The sequence below is a fragment of the Daucus carota genome, chromosome 9 (assembly GCF_001625215.2).
Source record: "Daucus carota subsp. sativus chromosome 9, DH1 v3.0, whole genome shotgun sequence".
Classification (NCBI taxonomy): domain Eukaryota; kingdom Viridiplantae; phylum Streptophyta; class Magnoliopsida; order Apiales; family Apiaceae; genus Daucus; species Daucus carota.
Window position 1 is genome coordinate 9914188 of NC_030389.2, and position 27941 is coordinate 9942128.

The 27941-nt window shown below is 34.9% G+C and overlaps 5 protein-coding genes and 1 pseudogene across 6 annotated transcripts; 1 reads left to right on the plus strand and 5 right to left on the minus strand.

Annotated features, from left to right (window-relative positions):
• Positions 1-121: 121 nt before the first annotated feature.
• Positions 122-1537, minus strand: LOC108201905 (putative F-box protein At3g16210). The gene has a single exon (XM_017370241.2). The coding sequence runs from the start codon at positions 1426-1428 to the stop codon at positions 292-294; it is 1137 nt and encodes a 378-aa protein (XP_017225730.1). The 5' UTR covers positions 1429-1537; the 3' UTR covers positions 122-291.
• Positions 1538-3955: 2418 nt separating this feature from the next.
• On the minus strand, positions 3956-8057 carry LOC108200861 (protein MIS12 homolog). Of its 2 annotated transcripts, XM_017369125.2 has the most exons (7): positions 7788-8057; positions 7573-7630; positions 7304-7423; positions 5428-5523; positions 5207-5345; positions 4324-4461; positions 3956-4228 (listed from the first exon to the last, which is right to left on the minus strand). In XM_017369125.2, exons 1-7 carry the CDS (start codon positions 7907-7909, stop codon positions 4176-4178), a joined length of 726 nt encoding a protein of 241 aa, XP_017224614.1. In that variant the 5' UTR covers positions 7910-8057; the 3' UTR covers positions 3956-4175. The 2 variants fall into 2 exon arrangements, with proteins under 2 accessions (XP_017224614.1, XP_063940057.1); XM_064083987.1 differs by lacking the exons at positions 3956-4228; positions 4324-4461 and adding an exon at positions 4595-4759 and having other exon boundaries at positions 7788-8047.
• A 1052-nt stretch (positions 8058-9109) lies between these two features.
• LOC108201230 (ABC transporter G family member STR2-like) lies at positions 9110-10976 on the minus strand (annotated as a pseudogene).
• A 248-nt stretch (positions 10977-11224) lies between these two features.
• On the minus strand, positions 11225-12264 carry LOC108202126 (uncharacterized). Its single transcript, XM_017370507.2, has one exon. The coding sequence runs from the start codon at positions 12215-12217 to the stop codon at positions 11366-11368; it is 852 nt and encodes a 283-aa protein (XP_017225996.1). The 5' UTR covers positions 12218-12264; the 3' UTR covers positions 11225-11365.
• A 3557-nt stretch (positions 12265-15821) lies between these two features.
• On the plus strand, positions 15822-17018 carry LOC108201993 (uncharacterized). The gene has a single exon (XM_017370348.2). It carries the CDS (start codon positions 15822-15824, stop codon positions 17016-17018), a length of 1197 nt encoding a protein of 398 aa, XP_017225837.1.
• Positions 17019-22222: 5204 nt separating this feature from the next.
• On the minus strand, positions 22223-22765 carry LOC108201231 (dof zinc finger protein DOF4.4). Its single transcript, XM_017369522.1, has one exon. It carries the CDS (start codon positions 22763-22765, stop codon positions 22223-22225), a length of 543 nt encoding a protein of 180 aa, XP_017225011.1.
• Positions 22766-27941: the final 5176 nt, after the last annotated feature.

Consider the following 27941-nt stretch of genomic DNA (forward strand, 5'->3'; position numbering starts at 1 on the left):
ATCCGGCTATCAAATTTATATCTGTAATTTGCTTAGTAAATTAGCAGAAGTTTCCAAAGTATGATGTGTTGTAGAAAGATTGAAAAACTTCACAATAAACCACAAGAAACCATCACCAGTATACAGTCACCGATTAAACTCACATAGATAATAAGTTCTTTTCATAAAATCCACATTCTCAATTGGACTTGACAAGGTACATTTACTAAAAACTCATACAATCTAACTAAAAAAGTAGTGTTAAAAAGTTTGTGAACATCTCTGAGGAGCATCACTCTGCCATTGCTTCAACTATCTTCTCTGGTAACTCATAGCTCGAACATCCACATTATCTTCTCCAAGTAGTGCCAGGCTTTCCCCAAGACAATCCCTGATATTATGAGTCATCCCTTCACCTTTTAGTTCTACAAGCTTTTGTGTCTCGATGTTGCACACGAAAAGCTTCACCCCGACCTTTATCAGAACTTTCCCCTTATTGATAAACCTTACTGGTACACGGGGATTGATATTCATTCTCCACGATAAATCAATGACAAAAATCTTTTCCCAGGACGGAACAGATTCATCGCTTAACAATGAAATCGACAGACAACCCAAACCATTAGCATACACACTTACAGTTAAAACAGCAAGTGATTCTCCATACACATCCATAGTATAACTATCAATCTCATGAATTTCATCTGGTAATCCAATCTCTCGAATAACCTTGCGGCTCATATCAAAGCAAACAATCACATTATCATTATCAGCATCATCACTTGTTTTAAAATACGCAGCCCCATTCACAAACCTGGAGTCTCTCGAAACCAAATCATGCAACCTAAAAGGATCAAGATCATCATCATCATTTTCGAGATCATCAACAACACTCCAACAATTGTTGCCCAAACTATAAATCCCGACACTACACACACCTTCAACAACACCCACCATTACAACCTTATAATCATCATCCTCATACCCGAAACAAACATAAACACTTGTCACCAACTCATCATCCCCGAAATCAACCATATCCGGCGATACATCAAAAACAAGAGACGGCACAGGAAGCTTTTTAATTTTCCTAATAACCGGGTTCCACAAATAAATATCACTGTTCATTTCCACACTCTCATGCGACAAACAAACTAACCCATTACAACTTCCATAAACAACTAGCTCCGCACGAAAATTAATCTCCAGCGAGGTATTTTCAGATTCATCAACAACACGCAACGAATAAAAATTGTCATGATTAAATACGAGGTACTTGTTCGTGTTCATATCAGTGCTCTGATGTGTGAGATGATCTATAAAAAAAGGTGCACTGCTGATTAAATTGAACCATGTCTTACAAACGCACCTGAACCGAACAAGACACTCCGCAGGTAGTCTGGACAGGATCTGGATGCAGAGTTCTTCTGGTAATGAATCTTCCACCATGACTACATTAATTAGAAACTTGTTTATGTAATAAATTAAATTGCATGCGAGTGTGGAGTTGTTAATATTGTAGATGCATAGACAAGAGTTAATTAAGGAAGGTTGTAACTTGTAAGTATGTTTAACCACTTCCGGTAAATCGAGAGAGTAGTGGACGCGTGTACCACATATATGTTACGTGTTTCACTCAAATTCGTTTGTTGTGATACTCGATGATTGACCAAAAGTAATGCATGCAAGAAATCAATGCTTTCTTTGACTATTTATTTATGCAATAATTTGGCAAATAAATTGTTTAGTTCGGTTTTATTCGAAATTATCATATCCTTCAATATAATAAATATAATGAGTATAATTAATTGTTTGGTGCAATATATCACAAATGAAAAAAGAACTATTACATTGAATAGAGGATTAAGATTGTATAATAATAAATTATATTTATATATAATACTCAAATAAATATATAATATATTCTTTTTATGTTTGATAGGTTTTGTAAATATAACATAACTCTTGTTCTTTATGTTATAAATCATATTGGAAAATGTTTTGTAAGTGCAGTATGATTTTTATTTTATATTTTTTTGCCAGAAGCAGTATGATTCTTATTAAAATAATTATAATTATTATTTTATATTTTATATTTTGTTTTTTAATTGAAATATAATTGTTTAGGGATGGCAAAATTTTTCGAACCGACGGATATCCGACCGAATTGATCCGAATGGATTTTACCAACTCGATTTTTATAGTATTGTTACGGGTTTGATTTTTTATTTTTGAAAACCGACTGAATTTGGTTTGGGTTTGTTTTTTAGACCAACTGAACCAAAACCCGATCCGAATTATCTGAACCTGACCAAAACCCAACCGAACCCGATAGTATAAATTTATTTTATATCACTGTATAATATAGGTCAAGTTCTAGGGAGTACAGAATAATATTGTAGTACCGATCACAGCTTTTTAGTTTAATCACAAATAATATCTTTAATTGTAATTTTTTTTAATATAATTTATCATTTATAAGTACACTTAAACATAATTATCAACTAATCATTAATATATTTGAAATTTAACAAGTGTTAAGATTATTGTTTAGTTTATGAATTATATAGGAGAACATAGTGTTTTGTAATAGTTTTTTAATATTATTTATATAATTTTCGGGTCTCGGTTTAAACCGAACGGACAACCAGTAGTTCGGGTTTGGTTTTTGAACTTCGGTTTTCAGTTCGGTTCGGTTTCGGTTTTGAGAAATACTATTCGGTCCGGGTTCGATTTTTGTCAAAACCGAACCATACCGACCGATTGTCATCTCTATAATTGTTGGATCCTTACGGAATATTATTATTTTCATAAAAATAATTTTTTTTGCTGTTTTAAAAACATATAAATCAACATATAAAATGTTAATAAGATAATTTACAAAATAATTGAATAATATATTTTTTTATACTTATAAATAAGTGGAGTTTGGAATTAACCTACTTATTTTTCCAAACAGTTTAATCACTTATAAATTTTAATTAGTTTATCCAAATGACTTTTGTGTATGTATTCCATGATATTAAATTGGGTTCTTAATATTTTATAATATTTTCGTGCATATTGTTACTTTACTAGATGAAATTGTTTAAAAAATTATGCCAATTTCAAAAAATAATTTAAAATAGTTTTACAAATATTGTCAGTTGTCCCGTCCAACAGGGGAAGGGGTCCAGACTCTCTTGCTTTCAACAGCAAGGGGGACGAGTTTTATACCGGTGTATCTGATAGTAGAATCCTCAAGTATGAATTGGCAAATCATGTTTTCGTCAATTTTGCAACCACGTCGCCTCTCAAGTGAATTTGGCATCAGTTGTGCTTTTCGTCTTTGCAACAAGGTGCCATTTGGCTAAGCTTATTCATCAGAAATAAGAGCTTATTTCTGGAGATATATTCTTTTCTGAAATAAACTCTTAATATTTTATCACATAACGAATATGAAATACTTGTTGAACATTTATAATAACTATATTAGCCTTCTCTAGACAGACAGACACCATATGAATGCATAGTGTAGCATAGTTGAAGATCAAATTTCGGGGAATGATATTGAAATCATAATCACCCATCCATTTTCAGGAACAAAGCAGTTGGTGATGAAACAAAGCAGTTGGTCTTGGTGATGACAGAAACAATACAAAATTGGGACAAGCTCCTTGTAGGCCATTAGGAGTCGCAATCAACTACAATAATGGTGACCTTATGTTTTTTTTTTTTGCTAATTGATTACACACGCACACGTGGGGAGTCGAACTCCCGACCTCCCGCAAGGGGGTACAAGAGCTCTACCGCCACACCAACACTTTGTTGGCAATGGTGACCTTATGTTGCAGATGCTGTATATGGACTAGCTGTAGTGGGTTCTAATGGAGGCGTTGCAAATACAAATTGCCAACAGCATTAGTCAGGTTCAAGAAAATGTATGCGGAATATTTGTTGGAACCCTTTTAGGGAGTTTCGTTGGCACTTACAGAAAATAGTAATAACAAATTTATAATAATAAAACATTACAGAACACTCTTGACACATAAAAAACATTAGAAAACACAGTAATTTTCTAGTAACTTAAGTTGTTACTCTATTTATATGGTTTTTAGCAAAGGTGTACACACAAATAGGGTGCAATCCCCAGACAAACTTGTAGTCTTACAAACCTTAAGACAGAACTGCCAAAGGTGTATATATACAACCTGAAACTATACATCATTCATCAACTGTTGAAGCTCTTCAAGTGTTGTATTTGCCAGGCCTGCAAGAGACATAGATAAAAAAAACTTCACTCACTATTGTATAAATAAATTAGCCATGTGGGTTATAATAATTAGAGATTTTAGATTCTTTTACCATTTCCATGATTAACCCCAAACAGAGTTCCATCAGATGTATGCATTCTGTTCATTATAATACAGTCATTTTCTTCCACTCTGTTCGTCTTCAGCTTCTCCAACTTTGTACGAAGCTGTGATGCAGTTTTCTTTAACTCTGTCGAAACAGTAAATCATTTTTAGGATGTAATAGAGATACAACTAAGCACCACTTCAGTGTCACCTGCATAATAACAATACCTGTGCAATGTTTACAAACTGAAACAACAAACATGCACTTTTTTTGGCGTATTGATCCTTGCCAAGATTAAGTATAGACCATAGAGTATATTACAGCCAGGCACTGTGTCTAAAAACACATTAAAAGCTATAATTACTGGTGACCTTTAAAATCTGAAAAGGCTCTCAAGACCCCGCAAGGACAGAATGATGTTCAATGCAATTTGTCATGATCACTGTACAAAGACATGCCATAGCATTTAATTTCCAAAATTGCAAACATACAAAAAACACACTAATATGTTACAATTAAAGTTTGGTCTTGACCAAATATTCAAATTTAATTCTTTTTGGAGGATGGAGGGAGTTATATCTGAACTCCAAAGTTCACCATATGCTTTACAATATAAAAATCAAGTATAGCAAAACATTTAATCATATTTCTCATGATCCCTAGTTGCCCAAAAATGCACATTAACTATTCTGTAATTGATATATTATTTTGTGTGTATATATTGGGTGTTTCTCTACTAGACTGAGTGCGACTCTCTCTCTCTCTCTCTCTCTCTCTCTCTCTCTCTCTATATATATATATATATATATATATATATATATATATATATATATATATATATATATATATATATATGTTTTGATGATCAAAGAATACAGTCTACACATACCTTCAAACATGTCTAGGTCAAAATATTGTCCACACAACTGTACTGCTTCATCTAAAGACCTTGAACATTGGTTGCTCAACGACGACTGCCTTTCCAGCATTCTAAGCTCTCTGTTCAGCTCTGCAGATTCTTTTCCAACCTAACAATGACAACTTTTTTAGAAATTATACATAAATGCAGTCCAAAATAATACACTGACAGCCTATGAAATACTTATTTACCAAAACAAGCCTTTTCCTCAAGGAGTTTAACTGCAAATCCAGCTCTGTGTCATCAGTGACATCAACATCCATAGCTACTTCACCAGTTGATTCATTCTACGAAAACAATAAACAAAATCATACTATATGAGTAAAACAACTACAGATAGATTTCTGGTCTACTATTATTATTTCCGTCCGATACAACAGAAGAAAAGGTTAACTATCTTGAATATGTAAAGAAGGCGGAAGATCTTAAAGCCAACATTTCATCACAAAGAATACATTTCATATATGCCAAACTTAACAAAACCAGATGGTTGTAATCTTAACGACAGTAACAAAAATCAATTTGTAGGAGAAATGCAATTAAACAAGTTAATTCACATTTATATGCTGAGGGAAGTTCAACTTTACTGTATACTCTGTTAATTTTTAATGATACTATCTTATTATAATTTTTTCAAAAAGAAAACACATCCTAACCCCCTGTGTCAAAATATATTCCAACCCCTTGTGTCTAGGTCCCATTACAGCATAAAGGGCTTACCAGGATCATATTCTAACATTCCCCCTCACTCGAAAGCCCATTTTATGGGTCGAGTGCCTTCGTGTCCTTAATAATTTCTGAGAATATTGGGGGTCACAGGGAGTCGAACTCAAATCTCCCGCGAGCCTAAGCTCTGATACCATGTTAAGTGACCAATTCTCCTAAAACCTCAAGGTGTTAGGAGGAGGGCTTACCAGGATCATATCTAACAAGAACCCCACAAGTTATTCAGAAATAAGGCACCACACACAACTTACACTCCTTGCAATAGAAAAAAAAATACCTAAGTCTAAACAAAACGATTACTCCAGAGTAACCAATCAATATGTTACTCATTAAAACCCTGACAAACCAATCTTCTGCCATAGACAACAATCTTAACTCATAGAAAAACTGCGAAATGACATACTTGAACATGATGAAGGCAGTAGGTAGATTCAAAAAGCAACACAGACTATGCTACGACTTATGTTACCTGAACTCCAGATCGGTTTCTTAGTTTTTGCACATTTTAGGATTTTCATTTAAAAAATTTGACACAATCATGGAGGCTACGACAGCAAAATCCTAGTCATAAAGAGTATGAAGAAACATACAGATATCTAAATGTGCAACAGTGCACCAGAAAATATAAATTCCTCTGTGCACTCTCCTACACGTATACCGGTATATCAACAATTAGATTCTGAAGCAATTTGTGATGCATTCTTTTACTACACAGCCACGTCAGGTGTTCCAGGAAACGACTACAACAGAAGATTAAAGCACTAGAAACAAAGGAGGTGGGCAACACAAGTCAGCCATTGAAGCTCAAGGATAAAACAGACTTTCTACTTAAAGAGTCAGGTGCAGGGCACATACTGGGAGTATAAGGTGTTAGCGTTAGCCAAACTGTGGATCTCATCTCTGAATATTGTAATCTATAGCTGATAGGAGTGCGCAGGCATCTTAAAAGCCAGATTATCTTTCATTATAGTATGAATTATCATTTGATGGTTTATATACGTGTTTTGCTTGAGTTGAGTTGGTTGATTGACATAATAAGAATTGTTAGTTAATAACACAACTGAAGTGTATACATCACCATTCACCACCGATGTATACATCATTACATATATTTGAGCTAAGACTTATAAAAACATAACCATAGAGCACAACACTACGAAAATTGCATTAGTTTTGCATAAAGTTCCAGGCTGGCATTTAAAAAGATGCACAAACTTAATTACTGCAACACACAACACTTCTTCCATCCACATGATTCAAACCAACAAACGAATCAGCAAGACTATAAACAAAAAAAAAAAAGCATAAAATCCATAACACTTAAATCACAAAACAACTCACATTTGCGGGCAGCGTGAATCCTAGAGGAACAGCGAAACAATGGCGCAAACAATACTTTTCCCACATAGTTAACGGCCTATCCAAAGCCGAATGAATCCTGTTCTGTAAATAAACTACACCCTAAAAATCAAAGCAAACACCCATGAGAACTTATAACTCCCAACAAAAAAAGGGAAAGAAAAAGAGAAGAACACTTGCCCCGTACAGCTAATTAACATCGAAAGCAGTAAAAAGTAGAAAAAAGAAGAGAATTTGAAGTAAAATCTCACCTTCTTCAGCTCATCTGCTCTATCAGTGCCCTCAATTTTGAGTCCAGTTGAAGCCTCCCTAAACATATTTATCGAGAAAATGCAAATTAGACATAAAAATAGGCAACATTGTGTTGAAAGTGTTTGTGTGTTTGTGTGTGAGTGAGAGAGGGAGGGAGAGGGAGAGAGAGAGAGAGGGAGAGGGAGAGAGAGAGGGGGGAGAGAGAGAGAGAGACTGATGAAAGCAATGGAAGGCGCCATCGACTAAATCGTCGAGTCGATTGAAAATCTCGTTGAGAAAGAGTTGGGGATTGAGGTTGAGAGAATCAAAGATGGCTTCGCTTTCACTGCCTTCCATGCTTTCCCAATTATGTGTTTGTTTGCCGCCTCTCAATTCAAATTAACACTGCCATTCACCCGGAATCACTCGTGTTATTCACAGTTTCACTAATACTCCAAACACTTTCACTAGTGTTCCTGTATTTGTTTTTGCAATTTTTTTCTGTTCTGTGTTTTGTACACTTGCAGCATTTTCTTAGAAACACTATTCACTGTTTAAGAAATTTTTAATTAAAAAGCTCCCAATATTATAATTTGAATTAAAATATCCTAATATCACAATTAAAAAAATGACCCTTTAACTTCAATTGATCGCTGTCATAATCTTGAAAAAATGGGTATACGGGATGAAGTGGTGTTCTACATAAAAAAACAACTTAAAATATCATCTTGCATCCAAAAATATATTTAAATAGCTTTTCGAACTTAAAAATTAAGTAACACAGGATAAAGGGACCGTTTGGGTGATCTTAAAATAAGTGCTTCTTGCTTAAAATAAAAAAGCGAAGTAGAAGTTAGAAGTTAGTTAAGACTTATAAGTAGTGTTTGGGAAAAAAATAGAAGTCATGAAACAAAAACCAGGAATCGTAGCTTTTTATAAGTGCTTCTCGACTTTTTACACAAACGGTACGAATAAGTGCTTATAACTTAAAAGTCCAGAAGCGGGGCTTTTAAGCTCCGCCAAACACCCACAAAGTAATGTTTTGTATTCGAATTTATGTATGATCTGTGGTACTATATAATTGCTAACTGCTGGCACAGATCTCTCTGTATTCAATAAACTGTGGTGGTCCAATTCTGTGTCTTTTTTTAATGGGAAAGAGTGTTCGAGGTGAGGATGATACGGAGACGAAGTTAAGAAGGTATTGAGCTAGTTCGACGCTATGGAGATGGCAAAATTGATTTATCAGAGCTCGGATCCATTTTACAGGCATTTGAGCGTATAATGTCGGAAATCGACACTGATGGCGATGGAGTCATTGATCTCAAGGAGTACGTTCTCGGATTTTCACCTTGGCGGCTCTGATTAGTACATCAACTCTTAATTAGCCGACTTGGAAGCCTAACAAATTTTGATTCCATAAACAATACTAATATCCTCGGGGATCGGTTCTCGCCCAAAGTCAGAGTAACCAAACTATCCAGATATGTAGGTAAAACTTGTTAATGTAAAACCAAGCAAGTAAAATAAAAAAGAGAAAGGCGAGGGTTATTTAAACTGAATATATTGTTTGCAGTTGAGAAATGAAGTTCAATCTTATAACTATAATGATCTCTATGACCTCTGATTCTTTAAAAGCAAAACGGATGACTATATATATAGAACAAGACTCTATATAGAACAGCCCACCCGAACATAATCAGAACCATGTACCACTTTTTTGATTCTTTGCTACTTATTGCGAGTGATTCTAGAATTGCGGTCCCAGTATTTTGTCCTCCGGGATTTTGTCCAAAAACATCTGTCGTCTGAAACTGGTTCATCAAAGACCCCTGATAAGGATATGTCATTGTTGAAATTTTGTTCATCCATACCCAGTATGGAGGGATGTCGTCGCTGTTCAGGAAGTAGCCGCAAAATAGGAAAAAAAGAGCAGTGAATGCAATGACTGCTGCGTAGCCCATTATGTAGTTTGGCACTACTGAGCTCACAAACACAACGAATGAGTTGGTGGAGAGGAGAGACATGTAGAGTACTATGAAAAAGTAGTACTCCCTCCGTCCCCCTGAGTTGTATACATTGGGGGACGGGGACGCGGCACGGACTTTAATGCTCCTGTAGAGTGTAGTTGTGTAATTTATTTTTAAAATTTTCTTTTTCTGAATTAAAGTTTGGATGTTATATTTTTATTCAGAAAAATAAAATCTCAAAAATAAGTTACGGAACTATATTTTATAAGAGCATTGAAATGCGTGTCGAGCAGTTGAAAAGAAACGTATACAATTAAATGGGACAGAGGGAGTACAACTCTCCTCGAAGGCCTAATGGGAACCAGACGATTCCAGCGTATAGACGCCAGCCTGAATTGCTTGAAAAGGAAGGTATGTGATGACTCCAGCAATGGTGTATGAAGAGGCTCTGTAGGCATTATGAGAAGTTTCGCGGACAAAAATGAAGCGTTCTTGGATAAAAGCAGGGACAGCGTCGTTGGAAGAGAAAAAGAAGAAACAGACGGTGAAAATGAAGAAACTTAGGCGATTAATTTGTGATTCCGTGGAGATTACTTTTAGGATGAAGGAATAAAGTAGCCATCAGAATGCCCGTGACAGTAAGAACCAACAGTCTAGAAAGAAAGAGCTCAGGTGTGCGTCTAATGTTTATAAAGTTGCGGCGCATTAAAACCCATGTCTCAGATAAAAACGAATTTGCAAATTTCGGGGCCAAGATATTGGTGCTTCATGTTTGCAGGTGCCACATTGGGGGTTCGGTAGTCATTTTCGTCTACGGTATAGTCAATGCTATGTGGATTTCACTTGTGTATGTGTAGTAGCTTGGAGATGAACTGTGGACCAAAAAAAACAAAAATTAAGTCGGTTCTGCTTGTAAGACTAGAATGATGTTGTGAAATTAATTAAATATGTACTTACCTCATGGGATTTTGTGCTTTACTGTCGTGACGTTGCTTGGGAGTAAATTTTAGCGTTCGGATGATTCCACTCTGGCTTGCACTCCATGATCTTGATTGATTCCAGGGACTCTTCAGACTATTCATCCTCATTTTGTGTTTTCGGTTGTGACCGTTTCCCGGAGGAGCCCTTGCCCTGATTGCGCGGTGGTGTGGGCGAGGGGAGCACTGTGGTAATCGACATCTCCTCGTCTGTCAGGATCGGGGGCTTCATGCCTGTTAAAGCAAAGTCAGCCAGTGCCTCAACTCCATGGTCAGACTGATCATATTCTTGTAACCCATAACACTATCTTATTTAGTCATTTTTGGAACCTCGAGTGCTTTGTCATTGCATTCTCTGCTTTCTGGTTTCAGAGTTAGTTGCTTCTGAATTTAGATGCTGCAATAGACATTAGACAACATGTCATCATCTGTAGTGAGATTAGGATTTTTGAACACCGTCCTAACAATGACTTTCATGTGATAAAGTCAATTGTGACATTGTTGTTTTCTGTTATGTTGGTGTCATTTCGATCGCTTGGAAGATCTTTCATTTCATTTTTATTGTTAAGAATTTTTAAATTTTATGTGTCAAACGATCAGGAAACAAATTAGCTAATTAGTTTTAGTATGTTATTTGTTTTTCAGATCAGTTGGGAGTTTGTCCCGACTGTATATTATTTTTTGATTAAATGAAATTGTTTTATTTTGTATAAAAAAACTACATATACATTTAAACATGATTTCTGATATGATATTGAACGAAAAGAAAAAGTCAAAGAACAAATAATCGAAAAACCAAAGGCGCAAAAAAAAAAAAAAAAACGAGTGTTTAAAAGTTAATTCAAGATTTCCAGGTGAAAATGTTGTTAAAATCCACCTAATCCTCCTAAGAAACCCTGAAGCAAACCAGCACCAGCACCCCCACCGCCACCACCAATCAATGACTGCAGCAGATCTGCAGTACCTGCACCACCAGTACCCCCCATTAAACTCTGCAGATCAACACCAGCACCACCACCCATCAACGCCTGCAGATCGACCCCTCCGCCACCACCCATAAGTGCCTGCAATGGACTCCCAGCTCCACCACCAGCCCCCATCAGTCCCTGCAACTGGCTCGTACCGCCGGTACTCCCACCACCCATCAGCCCCTGAAGAATCCTGTTATAAGAAGTCACATCATTACTTGTTTGCTGGAAAACCTGGTTCATCAACTGATTCTGCTGTCGACTTGTTCCCGCAGCAATAGCCGCCAAACTCGCATTATAACTGTCATTATAGCTCTTAAGCAACATCTCAGCAGCCGAAGGCACCGGGGCTAAATTCTGAGCTGGAACACTAGTCGCGCAGATTAAATGAGCATCAAACTCACAGCAATCACACCGATAAAGCCACTGCTTGGCGCCTGCCTTGCTGCACACGTCACAAGAAAAGACTTGGTTAGGGTAAGGAGGCGAGAACGTGAGTTTGAGCTGGTGGGAATGAGATTGGTGAGTAGTTTTATCGCGCAGACGTGAACATGTTTGGTGAAGATAGTAGTTGCATGTAAGGCAGGCGTACATGATTTCGGAAGATTTGAGGTTGCATGCTGAGCATGAAGGTAGGTTTAGGGATTGCTGGGGCAGGAACTTGAAAAGTTGGAGTTGGTGTAGGTGGCTGAAATGGTTTAGTATTGGTGCTGATTCTGAGAGGATTTCAGAGTTGCTCACCCTTCCCATGTCTCAACAGTTGTCTATCTAGCTATCAATTACTTTGTGTGTTCAGTTTGCTTGCTCGAGAGGAGTTTATTATGTAGAGCAAACCATTGACTTGCTAAATTAAGTACTTAATTTTAGTCTTAAAACAACTTGATGTAATATGTTGACTCGCTGAGCTAGAAGATAGCGATTTATTCCATCATTGCGCGCGGTCATTAATCAAAGATGCCGAAGAAGCTAAATCTAGAGCTGTTCGCGAATCGAGCTGTTCGCGAATAAGCTCGAGCTCGGCTCGATAAAAGTTCGGCTCGGTTCGTTAAGAACTCGAACTCGAGCTCGAACATATAAATGTGTTCGTTAAGAAAATGAGCTCGAGCCGAGCTTTTAGTGTGTTCGGCTCGAGCTCGGCTCGTTAAAACTCGAAAAAATACAATTTTTTTATGATAATTTCGTAATATATATGTGTTATTGAACGTCAAATTCAACATATAATATATAATTCGGCTCGGTTCGGTTCGTGAACAGCCCTAGCTAAATCAATATTCGTTACAAATGTATTTTTTTAAATATTTTTCTACAATATCAGTGTAAGATGGAAGAATAATAATTACTAACCAGATCCCTCGGTTAAGAACAGTATTTGAGAAAAGAATAATTTAGGTTTATTTTAATTATTATGGCAATTTGACTTTTTCAAAGGAATTTTGTTCATTTGTTATATAGTTTGCGTGCTTTTGGAAAAATAAATAATAATAATGATAACAACAGTTAACCAATGACGTCCACCTAATGCTATTTGATTCCAAAATATCAATAATTTAAGGAAAAATTCATCTAATTTAAAACTTTAATTCCAATCCTTACTTGTAAATTAGCAAAATTTTCCAAAAATCATGCGTTATTTTCCAAAATTTTTGAGATATAATATAACACCAATATCATGCGTTATTTTCCAAAAATTTTGAGATATTTTTTGTACGCTCAAATTAGCATTAATGCCATTGAATATTAACCTCTGAAGAAACTTCCAAGAAACAAATTAAGCGTGTTAAATTTTTGATTTGTCAACTGTGTTATGCAGTTCATCAATCATAAGTGAGCCCGGGAATGCCTATTCAACGTCTTAAACTGTGCCTTGATATCTATTGGAAGTTGACATTATACAATCAGTTTCACAATTTAAATTAACATATAATAATTGCAAAACGAATAATCTCCAAATCAGGAATAAAAAGTTGACATTTTGAATAATTAGAATTAGAAAGATACCTGCACACAGTAGATATGTATATTATCATACATAGAAAAGACAAGTCAATGTATTGGTTTAGCAAACTAAAGTCTGTGGAATTGTGGTTTTGTCAGGCAGTGAACAAAGCAACAACTTGGTGTAAAGATGGAGCGAGGAAAATACGCAATACATGTTTTGGCTTCGGTTGTGTCGATATATGTTGAAAGTCAAAGTAAACTCTAACCGATAATAGTACTCCCTCTGTCCCATTTAATTGTATACTCCCTCCGTCTCATTTTAATTGACACTTATTCCTTTTTGGGACGTCCCAAAAAGAATGAACCTATTAAACTTACTATTTTTGAACACTACTTTTCACTACTCCCTCTGTTTTTTTATATGACGCTTTGACTTTTGGCACACACTTTTAAGTGCTTTGACCGGGTAGTTAAAAATATTATTTTTTAAAATTTCTTTTTCTGAATAATAATATATGATCAAAACTTTTATTCAGAAAAAGAAAATCTTAAAAATAATATTTTTAACTACCCGGTCAAAGCACTTAAAAGTGTGTGCCAAAAGTCAAAGCGTCATATAAAAAAAACAGAGGGAGTATTACACCTACTACTTTCTTCCACTATCTCTATTCTATAATAATATAAACACTATTACACCCACTACTTTCCTCCACTATCTCAAATCTATTATTAAAATTTTGATAGGTCCCACCACTTTACCAACTTTTCAACCTTTTTACTACCTTTTTCTTAATCTCCGTGAAAGTCAAAGCAGTTCAATCTTTTCGGGACGGAGGGAGTACGTTTCTTTTTCAACTGTTCGACACGCATTTCAATGCTCTTAAAAAATATAGTTTCGTAACTTATTTTTGAGATTTTCTTTTTCTGAATAAAAATATAACATCCAAACTTTAATTCAGAAAAAGAAAATTTTAAAAATAAATTACACAACTACACTTTACAGGAGCATTAAAATCCGTGCCGCGTCCCCGTCCCCCAATGTATACAATTCAGGGGGACGGAGGGAGTACATTCATAAGATAGATTTGTGGAGACAATAATGCGTGTACGCTGTATATGGAATATGGATCATGCGTGAACTATCCATGTATATGATATGTACGTACAACTGTACAAGTATATGATATATATATGCATATGATATATTTGTATCGGAAAAATATATTTCAGCCCATCTTAAGCTTATTTGGAGGTAGAAATACTAGTATATGATATATGGATACATTTGTATACAACTCCATTTCTTTTGTCAACTATAGTACGTGATATTTCAATCGACATCATTTGAAGACGGAAGCATACTTTGCACGAGTATTAAATTACATGGCTCGTTCTCATCCCCGATATATATAATTCACGAGGAGGGAAGGAGTATATAAGAACTACTCCCTCCGTCTCTAAATACTTTTCCGGTTTGTACTTTTCACGTTTGCCAATACACACTTTTGATCGTTAATATCTTTCATTTCGTAGTAGCATTAAATATAAAAACTTCACTGTATTAAAGTACTTGTGAATACGAATCTAACAAGATCACTCATGACTATATTTAGTTTTATAGATTAGATGTAAATTAGTAATTTGTCTCATGTTATGAACAGTACCGATATCACAAACAAGAAAAGAAAAAAGAAACGGAGGGAGTAATACACTTATCATGTCTCGAATTCAATAATACAATATAGACATGTACAAAACCCAAACATCACAAAATTTAAGGTGAAATGCCTAAAATAACAAAATTAGGAAGAAATGGGCTCAAAATATCACTTAGTAACGCTGGATAATCCGGCGTTTTGATTTTCAGAAGAAAACGTTGGATCATGTTGCATTTTATGCTGAAAAACCCTTAAAAACGCAACACGATCCAGTGAAGAAAACACAACACGATCCAGTGTTTTAGTGGGTAAGACGATAAATGAAATAGCGTTTAGGTATACAAAACACTAGATCATGTCGCATTAAAAAGAAAAAAGATAATAGACGCTAGACGATTTAGTGTTTTAATTAGAAAATTATAGGAGTAGGTTGGAATCATCTTCTGCAAGACTGAGATTTGGAGCCATCTTCTAACAAAATGTGATACTCAAGATCCCAACGATCTTTCTTTATATAGTTTGTGACTTTGCGCATTATAAATCCACAGCTAAACAGTTTGACATTTGAAGTATTCAAACCAATGAACAAGGATCTAGCTAGCTAGTGGATATCAAATTTTAGTCAACTATAAGTTTAGTCTAGTTTACTCGAAACAATACTTGTCATTAGACATCTATATATATAGCAAAATTCTCATTGCAAAAAAGTTGTCTCCAATTGAAATTTCCTAACTCTTATACCCTTTGACAGAATAACAATGGAGAAGAAGCACTTCAGCCACATCCACATTCTTGGCCACCAGCAAATAATTCCTCAAGGCCATGAAATCGAATGCTCTGGCTGTAAACTCCAGGCCTCTGGCTTGGTCCACGGCTGCTGGGACTGCAACTTCTTCCTTCATGACCAATGTTTCACCGCGAGCCGCGCTATGATTCATCCTTCCCATCCATCACACCCTTTAACCTTAGCCCCTTTTCCAACTTATCCTTCTAATACATTTTACTGCAATTCTTGCAATCTAGTTGGGACAGGCTTTGCATATAGTTGCTCACTCTGTGAGTTCGATATCCATGTCCATTGCGCTTACATGTCTAATACAACACCTCAATCTTCTTACCAAAATAATGTTCACCAAACTTATGTGCCTAATAATTCTGGATCAATTCCTGCTTACCCTCCTCAAACATATAATCCTCAGAATCCTTACACGAACCAGAACGCGACTCCTTATCCAAATATGCCTGGTAGTCACAATCACAATAGTCCTCCAACCCAATCTGCTTCACATAGTCACGATACGATGCCAAATGCCAATCCTCAATCAGGCGCTGCTGGAGAGACCAGGCATTTTACTCATGGCCATCCCCTGTGCCTGTCTGAAATTCGGGAGAAGCAGATGAAAGTCTGCTCAGGTTGCGACGAAAACAATTCTGGTTCAGCCTATGTCTGCAAGGACAATCAATGTGACTTCAATCTCCACAAGTCTTGCTTTGATTTGCCCGAGGAGATCCGACACAATTCACATCCAAACCATCCACTCAGACTCATAATAATCCCTGATCAGACCAATGGTTTCACCTGCGACGGCTGTCACAAAAACGGTTTCTCGTTTACTTATAGTTGCAGGGCTTGTGATTTCACCCTGCACACCGATTGTGCTTCGCTTCCAAAGACCGTGAAGCGGAAAGATCACGAACATCCTCTGACTCTCTACTACGAAATGAAGAGCGAATTCAGGTGTGATGTTTGTCAGGAATCAGCTAGTGAAGGCTGCTGGCGTTATCGTTGCAGAAAATGTGATTTTGATACACATACCTACTGTGTGAAATCCAGTGCCAAGCCATACAATGCTGAGTTAGATTATTACAATGAATCTGAGAAAGTGATGGCAGCACTGGTGGCAGCGAAAATTCAACATGATACAAACGCATTTATCCTCAATAATTTGATTTAGTGAATTTCGTTAAAAGTTTGTTTGTTTGTTTTTCGGTGCAAGTTACTTTGAATTTCAACAAGTTTCAATTTGAAACCATTCTGTATTTGTTTAAGTCAATAATCACTTTCTTGCTTTTTTAACTCATCGGTAATCTATGTTCTGTATAGCTTGCCGAACTAATTAGATCTCCGATTATTCAATTAATCCTCGATCAGTTCAATTAATCTCCGATTAATTTTCGTTCCGTGACTTCACCGATGAAATCTGATCCCTTGTTTTTTACTGTAAATTTGATGGTGTATTGTAAAGGACACCACGTTTCCAAATCATTCTAATTTGGGAAGCACATGGATGAATAGAAGCTTCACAAATCACAACGGAAGTAAAGTATGAAATGTTATATATTAAGAAGATCCATAAAAAGTTATATAGTTCGCATCACTCACCAAAAAGTTAAACAAGGACTCTAAATTAATAAAATTAATAATATATGTTTTGAGTTGAAGATCCAGATAAATATTGTGAAAATATCGATTTGTTTTACTTATACTCTTGAAGCAGAGTGATTGAAACAGAGACCCACAACATGCATCATGAGAGCTTTCAAAATCGTTATTCTTATGTAGGTGAGAGCATCTCCAACATTGTTAGCTATAATCGTTGGCTAAATGGGACCTGTAAGATATTATGTAGAATTTGCTGAACCTGTAAGACATCTTCAATGGTATTGGCTATATTAGTTGGCTGTAATTCAAAAATAGTATGTTATTAATATTTTAGATTGCTAAAATAGAATATATCAGTTCAATATGGTAATAAATGATGTGTAATCTTCCTACAGATTTCTTACAAGCCTGTAGAGGTTCGACAAATTTAGTCATCCAGAGGAGGTTGACTAAATTTATAGACAACAGCTGAGCATGGTTGGAGTTGAGTTTTTCGAGCTGTTGGTTAAATTTTTTTATTTTAAGTATGCCAACTAACCTTTTAGCCAAGGGCTTTTAATGGTTGGAGATGCTCTTAGAGCATCTCCATCTCCAACAGCGTTGGCTATAATCGTTGGCTAAATTGGACATGTAAGACATTATGTAAAATTTACTGAACCTACAAGATATTTTGCTTCAATGGTATTGGCTATATTGGTTGGTTATAATTTAAAAATAGTATATTATTAATATTTCAAATTGTTAAAATTGAATATATCAATTCAACCTCCTTCCAATCCAAAATCGATTAGAAGGTGGGCTTTTTCTACATATGCGGCGGCGGGTTACCAGAACCAGAGAAGAGAGGACAACTTCTTTCTCCTTTGCCTTGCTCAATCTTCCTTTGTTTTTTGCCGCTTTGGGTTGTGGGGCTTACTTCCTAGCCAGGCCGAATCGGGCCACCGCTTGGGATGGGAATGGCCCCCGGTTATCTTTTGTTTTGAATGAAAGTATTACAGACCTGTAGAGGTTCGACAAATTTAGCCATCAATAGGAGGTTGGCTAAAATTATAGACAACAGCTGAGTGTGATTGGAGTATGAGTTTTTAGAGAGTTGGCTAAATTTTTTATTTTTAGTATGCCAACTCACATTTTAGCTAAAAGTTTTTGATGGTTGAAGATGCTCTTATGCAGTAAACTTGATTCATTTGCCTTCTCAGCTGGTGCGTGGCTGGACGAAAATGGCGGGGTGGGTGATAGAGGAGGTTTGGCCAGACTTAAAAGTCCGGTTTCTGATTTTATTATACTTGTTAGTAGCGTTTGCGTAAAAAATCGAGAATACTTATAAAAAGTTGAGAATACTAGCTTTTATTTCATGACTTATACTTCTTTTTCAAACACTTTAATTATTTATAAGTCTTGACTTGCATCTAATTTGTACTTCTTAAATATAGATTTGAAGGTCCAATACATTTTCGCAGGTCCAACAAATGGGTCATCTGCTGTGAAATGGAGTTTGAAGCCTTCATGATAACATGCAAGTTCCTAAGCTATAAAGACTCAAAGGACCATGGATTTTAACATATATGACGTACCTCACTGAAGGGAGTGGAATTTGGAACCTGACTGTTTAGAGTAAAAATCATTAATATATATATATATATATTATAAATAAAATTATGAAAATCATATTAAAAAATTCAATCGTAATAATACATCTTTCCTGTCTATAAATATAGTCAATCTCCTCATATTAATTAATTTAAAAGAGGGAGAGAAGTGCGTGGAACTAGTATAAGTGATTAGTAAACCTAAGCCATTTCCGATGATTATGTCATCAGGTCCATCGAAGCGAAAGGTCACTCAGCTTTGGATGTGATGTGATGAGAAACTCCAGAGCGATGATCCAATTTCCTAAATGAAATGGAGCACTGAAATGATGAGCAGTTGGTCATTGAGGATGAAAGTTAGGAAATAACTATAAAGCACTTTTGATTGTGTGTACACGTTTGTCATGATATTGACAAATATTTTGAGAGGTTGGTGCCTGAAATTTAACATTTTTGGAGACTGGGAGTGTTAATATGCAAGTACCATTTGGAGAAAAATGTGATCGAGATGAACGAGAAACAGAAAATTGTTTAGCTACATGAGCTGTTGGTAGAACAAGTTTGGTGGGTTAAGATTCATTATGTAGAAGAAATGTTTCATGATCTATGATTTTAATTATCATATAATACTTCAATAAGAATTACAGTATCACGGTTGCGTAGAGTAGTAACAAGTTCTTTGTAAGTAGGACTAAGTCCATAAGTGCAATATACCATGAGATCAATATACCACGAGATCAGAGTCACTTGGAGGGGAGTCCAAAGTAGTGAGTTCATCGGCAAATCTTTTTATTAAAATAAGAAAGTTTGTGACTAAAGAACAACCTCTGGTGATCATGGACAATTTGTCCTTCAAATGAATGATATGTTGATTGGTTCTTTTAGCATAAAGATGAGATAACTGATCCCACACATCACAACATGTGTTGGCTGAGCAGATGAGAGGAATTACCGTGACAAATGTAAGAATAGCAGGAAGAATCAATTGATCTTCACATTTCCAAAACACAAATTCCGGATTAGTAACATTATTTTCTCTAAGAGTTGGTGATGGAGACACACAATTGCCATGAAGATAACCAAGAAGATAAAGACCATAAAATAATGCTCAAAATTGAGCTTGCCAACTGAATAATTGGTCGAGGAAAGTTTAAGAGTACTAATACAGGAGTTGTTGAGGTAGAGGATAATGACATGCTATTAGGAATGATAGAATGAACCGCATGAGAGGAAGTTGTAGAAATCATGATTAAAGAAAAAAAATGAAAGAGAATGGATAGGAATAAAAATTCTCGTTGGAGATTTTCGGGTTCGAATACCATAAAAGATTAGAGGTTAAATGGTTTCTCATTAATGTTAACAAATATATATACACATTGAGTACAACAAAAACTAAACTAATAATTATCACAATTCCTACATACTAGGATATCATAAACTAATCAATATCTTCTCAAGCAACTAGTTCTTGTTAAATAGGATGTAAACTATTAATATTATCATAACAAATTTGCTACAACACTCGCTAAATATATAATATTGTATTAGACTTGGTTTAAAAAGTTGAAGCAATAATTGAAAAAGAGAACAAAGATCAAATGATCATATTAAAAAAATATTTGAGGTCTAACATTCTTAAAGAGACAGGATCTGTAAAAAAAAGACAGGAGAACAAACTTGGCATGTGCGAACGTAATCCTTTAGTATTTTATTATATTCTTATGATTTTTTTAAAATAATCATTACATGGCATGTATTCATACATAAATGATTCTAAATTATTGGTATGTATAAAAGTTCTTTCTTAAGTTCTATATAGCCCTATAAATAAGACAATCCTCATATCTAGGGGTGAACACGGGTTGGGTCGGTTGGGTTAGGGAGAATAAAATGACCCAACCCAATTAGTTCGGTTTATAAAAATTTAACCCATTAACTAAAAAAAAAATATCCATAACCCAACCTTGCTAATTAAAATTTGGGTTGGGTTGGTTCGGGTTGGTTCGGTTTGTTAATAAACATTTTTTGGTGCACGAACTTCCCTAAAGACCTGTATACCCGAAGAGACAAGCTCCTGTTAAGCATGTGGAAATGCTAAATATTCTGCTTATTTTAAGAATTAGGACTATAAGCAAAATGTATCCAGAAAAGCAATGTAAAAACACTAGGCGCACAATCAGACTACAGAGCATTGGACAAATCAGAACAAATTAACTTGAATTTGATTCCAAATAGGCATCAAATCTAGTAATCCCCTGTATGCTTTAACTTTTATGTGCAAGAACTGGCATATGACTATTTGTATGTAATGTAAAAGTAAGAGAATAAATTATTGGGCCATGCAAGACTTGATAAACTGGAACAAACAATAAATTACAGCAACTAACAACACTCCCCTTAAGAACATAACATAACTGTTAGGCCTTTCATTTCAGCAGAACATAATCACTTGACAAAGTGTAGTAACAGTCATCAATACCAAATATAAACATTGTCATGCAAATATTAGCTCACTTGATAAAAGGAAGAAACAACAGGAAGATAAAACAGTGGTTAACACAAACCAGACTTAAATTTTTCTATTTTTTATATAAACGAGTTGGGTTGGTTAAGGGTTATATTATGTTAAACCCTGACCCAACCCATTTTATTCGGGTTTTTCGAAAATGAACCCATTTAATTGTCGGTTTTGAATGGTTCGGTTTAATCGGTTCAAAAAAGGGTTGGTTTGGGTCGGTTTTCACGGTTTGGGTCGGTTATGTTCACCCCTACAGTCATACCTTAAAAATAAGTAAATCACCATATCATTAGATCTTGTTAGACATAAAGAATTGTGATTTTCATATCTCTAATCTTTAGTATATTAATACATATAATTCCTACTAACATCTAACACAACATTCCTTAGTTCGCATAATATTTTCTATCATTTACTAAAGAAATATATATATCACTTACCACAAACATAATTTGGTGTGCACTAATGCAAACTAATAATAAACCCAAAAATAATATATTGAAATTTTTTGCAGAATTTATGCCCAAATAGTCACATACTCCAAAATTGAGACAATTCGTTTGTGATTTTATCTATAACGTTAAAACTGAAAATAAATTTTGGTGCAGGAAAATTTCAGCAATAATATGAAAATCTGACAAGGTGTAGATACCATTTTCTCTTGATTCCTTAATAAGAAAACCAAGCACCAGAAGACGACCTAGAAGGATCGCTAGTTGAACCGCCCATGTAATGACGGTCGGGGACGCCTTGACCATAACTAGCTTGAAAAACACTTAGGTTTGGCTGAACATGATACTTCTGGACCTGCACATATTTTGGGGCCGCATGAGATTTTGTAATCGACAAGCTGTTTATGTCCGTTCGGACAAATTCAAGCCGAGGCTGATTAGGTCGCGGGCGAGTCAGGTATAGGGGCCTAGCCCTATCAATCTCAGCAGCAGCATATGTCACTGTTGGGGGAGATGAGATAGTGGAGATGAAAGAATCCCGAGCACGTTCCGCCCTCCTCTCTGCCGCATTGGACGGGATGTCTCTAAGTTTCCCACCATGGGTCCAGAATCTGTTGCAGTTCTTACATCGATAACGAGGCTGAGATGACTTACTGTTGTTAAAGTAGCAAAACTTTGTCTCCTCTGAATCACATCGGGGACACTTGAGGTTTTGGGGTGGCTTCATCATTTCCTCCATCTCTGAATTGGGGTTGGACATTGTATCTTTTCTTCTTTTTCTTGTAGATATAATATTTATAATGGTTGTATTTTAACTATGTAAAGATGTTGTATATTTATAAGAGAATTTCGTAAAAAAACATTCTGTACAATTCATATGGCAATATGAGGAATAAAATCTCGTGAGAATATTATATACTTATTCTTTTTATTTCTGGGCCACATCACCTTTTGAATATGAGAGGTTGAATATAGAGATGTTTAGTAGATCCAAAGGACCGTTTTATTTAAAAAAGTTCTCTTTTGATAAGAAACTTTATAATATTTATGGTATAATATATTTACTACATGAATATGTGTGTGTGTGTGTGTGTGTGTATTTTATGGTAAATTTTTATTATAGGTGGAATAGTATATCCAAGAAAAGATATAATAGAGAACAAGAACATTAATATTTATATGGATATCTATTTATGAAGGATTTTACTATTTCAGGGAATAACACATTCAACAAAAAAATTTATAAGAACAACTGTAAGGTACTCTTTCCGTCCCAAAACGAATGACCCTTTGACTTTTTCACACATTTCAATGTGTTCGGTAGGGATACTTAAAATAATATAAGATCCATATTTTTAGACAAAACAAAAAAATTTGAAAAATAATATTTACAAGCACCTCATCCAAAAATCTATTATAAATTATTTAGCAAAAAAAAAAATCTATCATAAATTACTTTACTACCCGCTGAAGGTAGTAAGGAACTCGTACATTGTGACATGGATTCGTCCGATGAGTGTCTAATGAGGACGGAGATTTATGAAACCTCATTGCACCACCTGTGACATCTATAGAAGGGGCTAAGGTGATTTAAACTGCAGGAATAACTACTCAAGGAGGGTCTATGAGTGTGAGGTAAGCATGAACATAACTTATTATATAAAACCCCACCTCTAAATCAAGTGATATGAGTGAATTGACTGAAACACCCATTGAACGAACTCGTGAGAAACCATTATATCGATAGCAAAATTTAAACTTTGAAGTATTAGGTTTCACATTTTGAAGCTGAGAATTAAGCTCTCAAGGGAGAATGCATAAATATTTAATAGAATTTAAAAGAAAGTTAAGGTTGGTTGCCGTAGAAGCTCAATTCAAGTCACTAATACCTTCTCGATCAACTCTTGTACTAAATCTGCAGGACTACTCAACTGAGGGAGAGAAGGAGAGGCAAGAAAAAGCTCCACTGGACAAAGATAAGGGCATTATGAAGAAGAAGATGTGTTCATAGAAGGAGGACAAGATTTTGAATTTGCTACTTATGTGGAGTTTGTTCCCCTCTATGTGGAACCTGAGCGATTGATCAAAGATGTTAAACTTGAACTGAGAATGAGCTGGAAGAAAGAGAGATTGCTCTTATTGACGAATTATTCCGAGACAAATTTGCATATCATGATGACTACTTACCAAAGTTTGAAAGAGAAGTCAATGTCTTACACGCAGAACATGATTTCAAGAAGGAACTACTCGAAAGATAAGATACTAGACAAATATTGGAAAACTAGATAAGAATTAATCAAGAGGGAGAGCCGAGAAGTTGCTAAGTACAAAGTCTTAGATGACTGGGACAAGGCCAGGGAATTGTTTAAGCTACTAGAGATAAGGTAGAACAATCACGGTGAGGAGGTGAAAGACGTCTTTCAAGCATTCAGAAACAATCACGTAAATGTACATTAACTAAGTTCTTCATGGTCAGGAACAAGGTAATCTCTTATGGACATATAATCAATGAAATTTTCGGTGATAGGGTTGAGCAATGGATAGTGAACATTGGCCTGCAATTTCATAGCAAGCCACATCTGATCAAGTACTTCAAGGATGGACTAATTCAAAATATAAACTTGAGAGATGAAAGTCTATCTAGCTAAAATCCAGGCACCTTAAAATACTTAAATAAACAGTTGAGGTTAAAAATAGATGTAACAAATTATCTATATGCTTATTGGCTAAACTATGTTGTTATCAGGAATCAACGTCTCAATGCCTTTAACAGACAGAAACCATGTCCATTGCCTCCACTTGATCCATCAAAACCTCCGAAGGTAGAAGTTGTTGTTGTATCATACAAACTCATGGTCACTTTTGGGATGAAGAAAGGAGGAGAGGCTTCAACTTTTAAAATTAATTAAATTGGTGATCTTATATAAAAAGAGATCGTCAAGGCTATTAAAAGGATTAAATTTCATGCATTAAAGAAGATAAACAGGCCCTTTGACCTTTGCCGAAAGTTATTAGAGAAAGAAGACAATGAAATCCATGCATGATACTAAAAGAGTTTGTGGTCATCCATTTTGAGTAATCATGACCACTGAAGGTATGGACTTGAAATTGACATTCATGAAATTGCACAAAATGAGACATATACTCTCACTGGAGAAGTTGAACGCAAAGTTCGAGGATCCTGCACCAGAAAATGACCTAGGCAAGCTACATTGAACAATATCGATGCAAGGATTGATGAGCTACAACAAAAATAGTCTGAGCTAAGGAATGAATGATTGATATGAACAAAGCAGAAAAAGATGAAATCAATACAAAGGCCAAGAAATCAAAGAAGAATAGTTCATGCGAGAGGAACACTTCTTAGTCTTTGTATTTTACTTATGAAAATCTATAAAAGTATTATATGATCCATAATACACTTAATTATTATTTCATGTCTTAAATACATTTCACTTTTTCTTGTTTTCAGTTGAGTTGTCCTCTAAAGGATTTTCTTGTTGAAATTTAACAATCAAATAGGGGTAGATTGTAAGGCATAATTTAACATAGTATGTAGTAGAGATAAATCAACATAGTAACAAGATGTGAAATAATGAATGAGTATGATACAAGATTCGACAAATTGACGAACAGGTACATACAAAATCAGATAATCAGTGAAATTTAAGCAATCACAGAACCACCAAAGAAGTTGATTAATATATTCAGAATGAAGAATAAAGTATCGCTTGCTTCAGGATTCACAAGTTGTCTAATAATCGATTCTAGTGTTGTCAGTTTGATTGATTATTGGTGATCAAATATCAAAGTATTTCTAATTTGGAATGGACTAATCAATACTAGCAGACAAAAACGGTATGAAATTTGATTTCAGTGTTAGTTTTTTGTGAACCAAATCGGTGCACTAATCATCAACACGTAAAAAGTTGTTCAAGATAATTATTAATCAAAGACTTGATCAAGTCAATAGGGATGACAATCGGGTTAGATCGGATATGGCCAAATCCAAACCCGAATTTTTTTCATCCATACTCGAACTTGACTTGAACCCGAAAGATACCCAAAAAATAAAAACTCAAACCCGATTCGATGGATTCCTGATCAGATTCGGGTATACCTGAAACTCGTATATTTTTAGATCAGATATGGATATGACCAAAATCCAAAACCCGAAATCCAAAATCAAAAACCCGAACCCAAAATCAAAAACTGAAAATTTGAATTTACTAGTACTTAACCACTAATATTTTTTTATCTTTAACACTTAAAATACATCAATCAAAAAAAATTATTTTAAAGAAAGGATAACACATATATCATTGTTATTTAGACAATGCAAATAATAAGTTAGATTGTAGGAGGGGGGGGGGTTGAATACAATATACAAAAATTTTAATAAATTTTTGCACAACAGATTATATTCAAACTACAAGAGAACATAAAAACTGAAACAGAAATTTAAAGAACAAGGATCTTAAAAATTTCAGGTAGATTGTTTGATCCACCTGAGAGATTTTTATATTAAGAACCTTCCAAGTAAAAATACTTGGCTGCTTACAAAAGAATGAAGAGCAGAAGCTTACAATTTCTTGCTAACTTTCTCTAGTGCTTTGCTCTTCAGTTCTTGGTGTTTGGATACTTTGAAATGTAAAATTACAAAGTGAATATATACTACTACAAACAAAAACTAGTCTGTAAAAGCATCTTCCTACTCAATTTCTAGCTAATACAAATATAGAATTTCTTGAACTTGATACAGCATTTGGCAGCTTGAAATCCTTGTTGCTTTTGCCGAAATGGTAGGCTTCGAGGTTCCCAATATTTGACTAAACTGCTTTTGTTTAGCTTCCAAAACTGGTGCAGCATTTGTCACATCAACCCATGTGCTCTTTGTCTTTTACTTGACTTGTAGCTGTCAATTGCTAACTGTCAACTGCTAATATTACCCGTTGATACTATTCTGAATTTGCGGTTGATAGTCTTCCTTGAATTATGGGATAATGGTGTTGATGTAGCGGTTGATAAGCTCTTTCTAAATAGACATTGATACTTCATGATTAGCGACCGATCTTCACTTCACTTGGATAGATTACATGACTTCTCATATTTACAATTATGTCACCCTATCTAAACATCCATTGATAAATCAACTGCTAATCTAAAAGTATTCATCATTATTACATCAATCGCTAATATACTCCAGCTTTGTTACAGTACCTCATCAGTCGTTGATGAGTTAATCTAATTAATTGATACTGCCTTGACATGCTATCAATTAATAAGCTACATGCAATTTTATTCTAAGTAAGAATAAAATACTTTGTATCATCAAGCATCACATATTCCTAACAATCATGACTAGACATTGAATGTTTATCATTGTCTCGCGTTTTTTCCGGCTAAGTGGAAACCAAGTTTTAACCGATAAACTTATAATATATTATAATATATAATATTATATGTTCAATATGACATATTTTGGATTTAATTAATAACAATAAAATATTTTATGGATATTAAATAATGTATAAATTGCAATATATTATTAAACTTACATATATAGTAATATATATTATCATGTGTAATAAATAAAATATCACATATGTGTATGTGTGTGTTTAGATTTTTTTGGATTTCATATTCGGATCGGGTTTGGATCAGATTTCAGATTTCAAATCAAGTTTAATATCAATATACCTAATATCCAAATCCAAAAAAGTTTGGTCTTAAAAAAATAAATCTAAATCTAATCCAAACAAACAGGTTTGGTACATAAATTTCGGATTAGTTATTCATCAGATCGGATTATCTGCCATCCCTATAAGTCAACCAATGTCATCATTTGTTACAAGACAAAATCAAGCCATGCATGTATTTTAAATTTTTTAAGGTCACGAGATTCAAATAAACTCAAGATGGATAAGGGCTCTGTT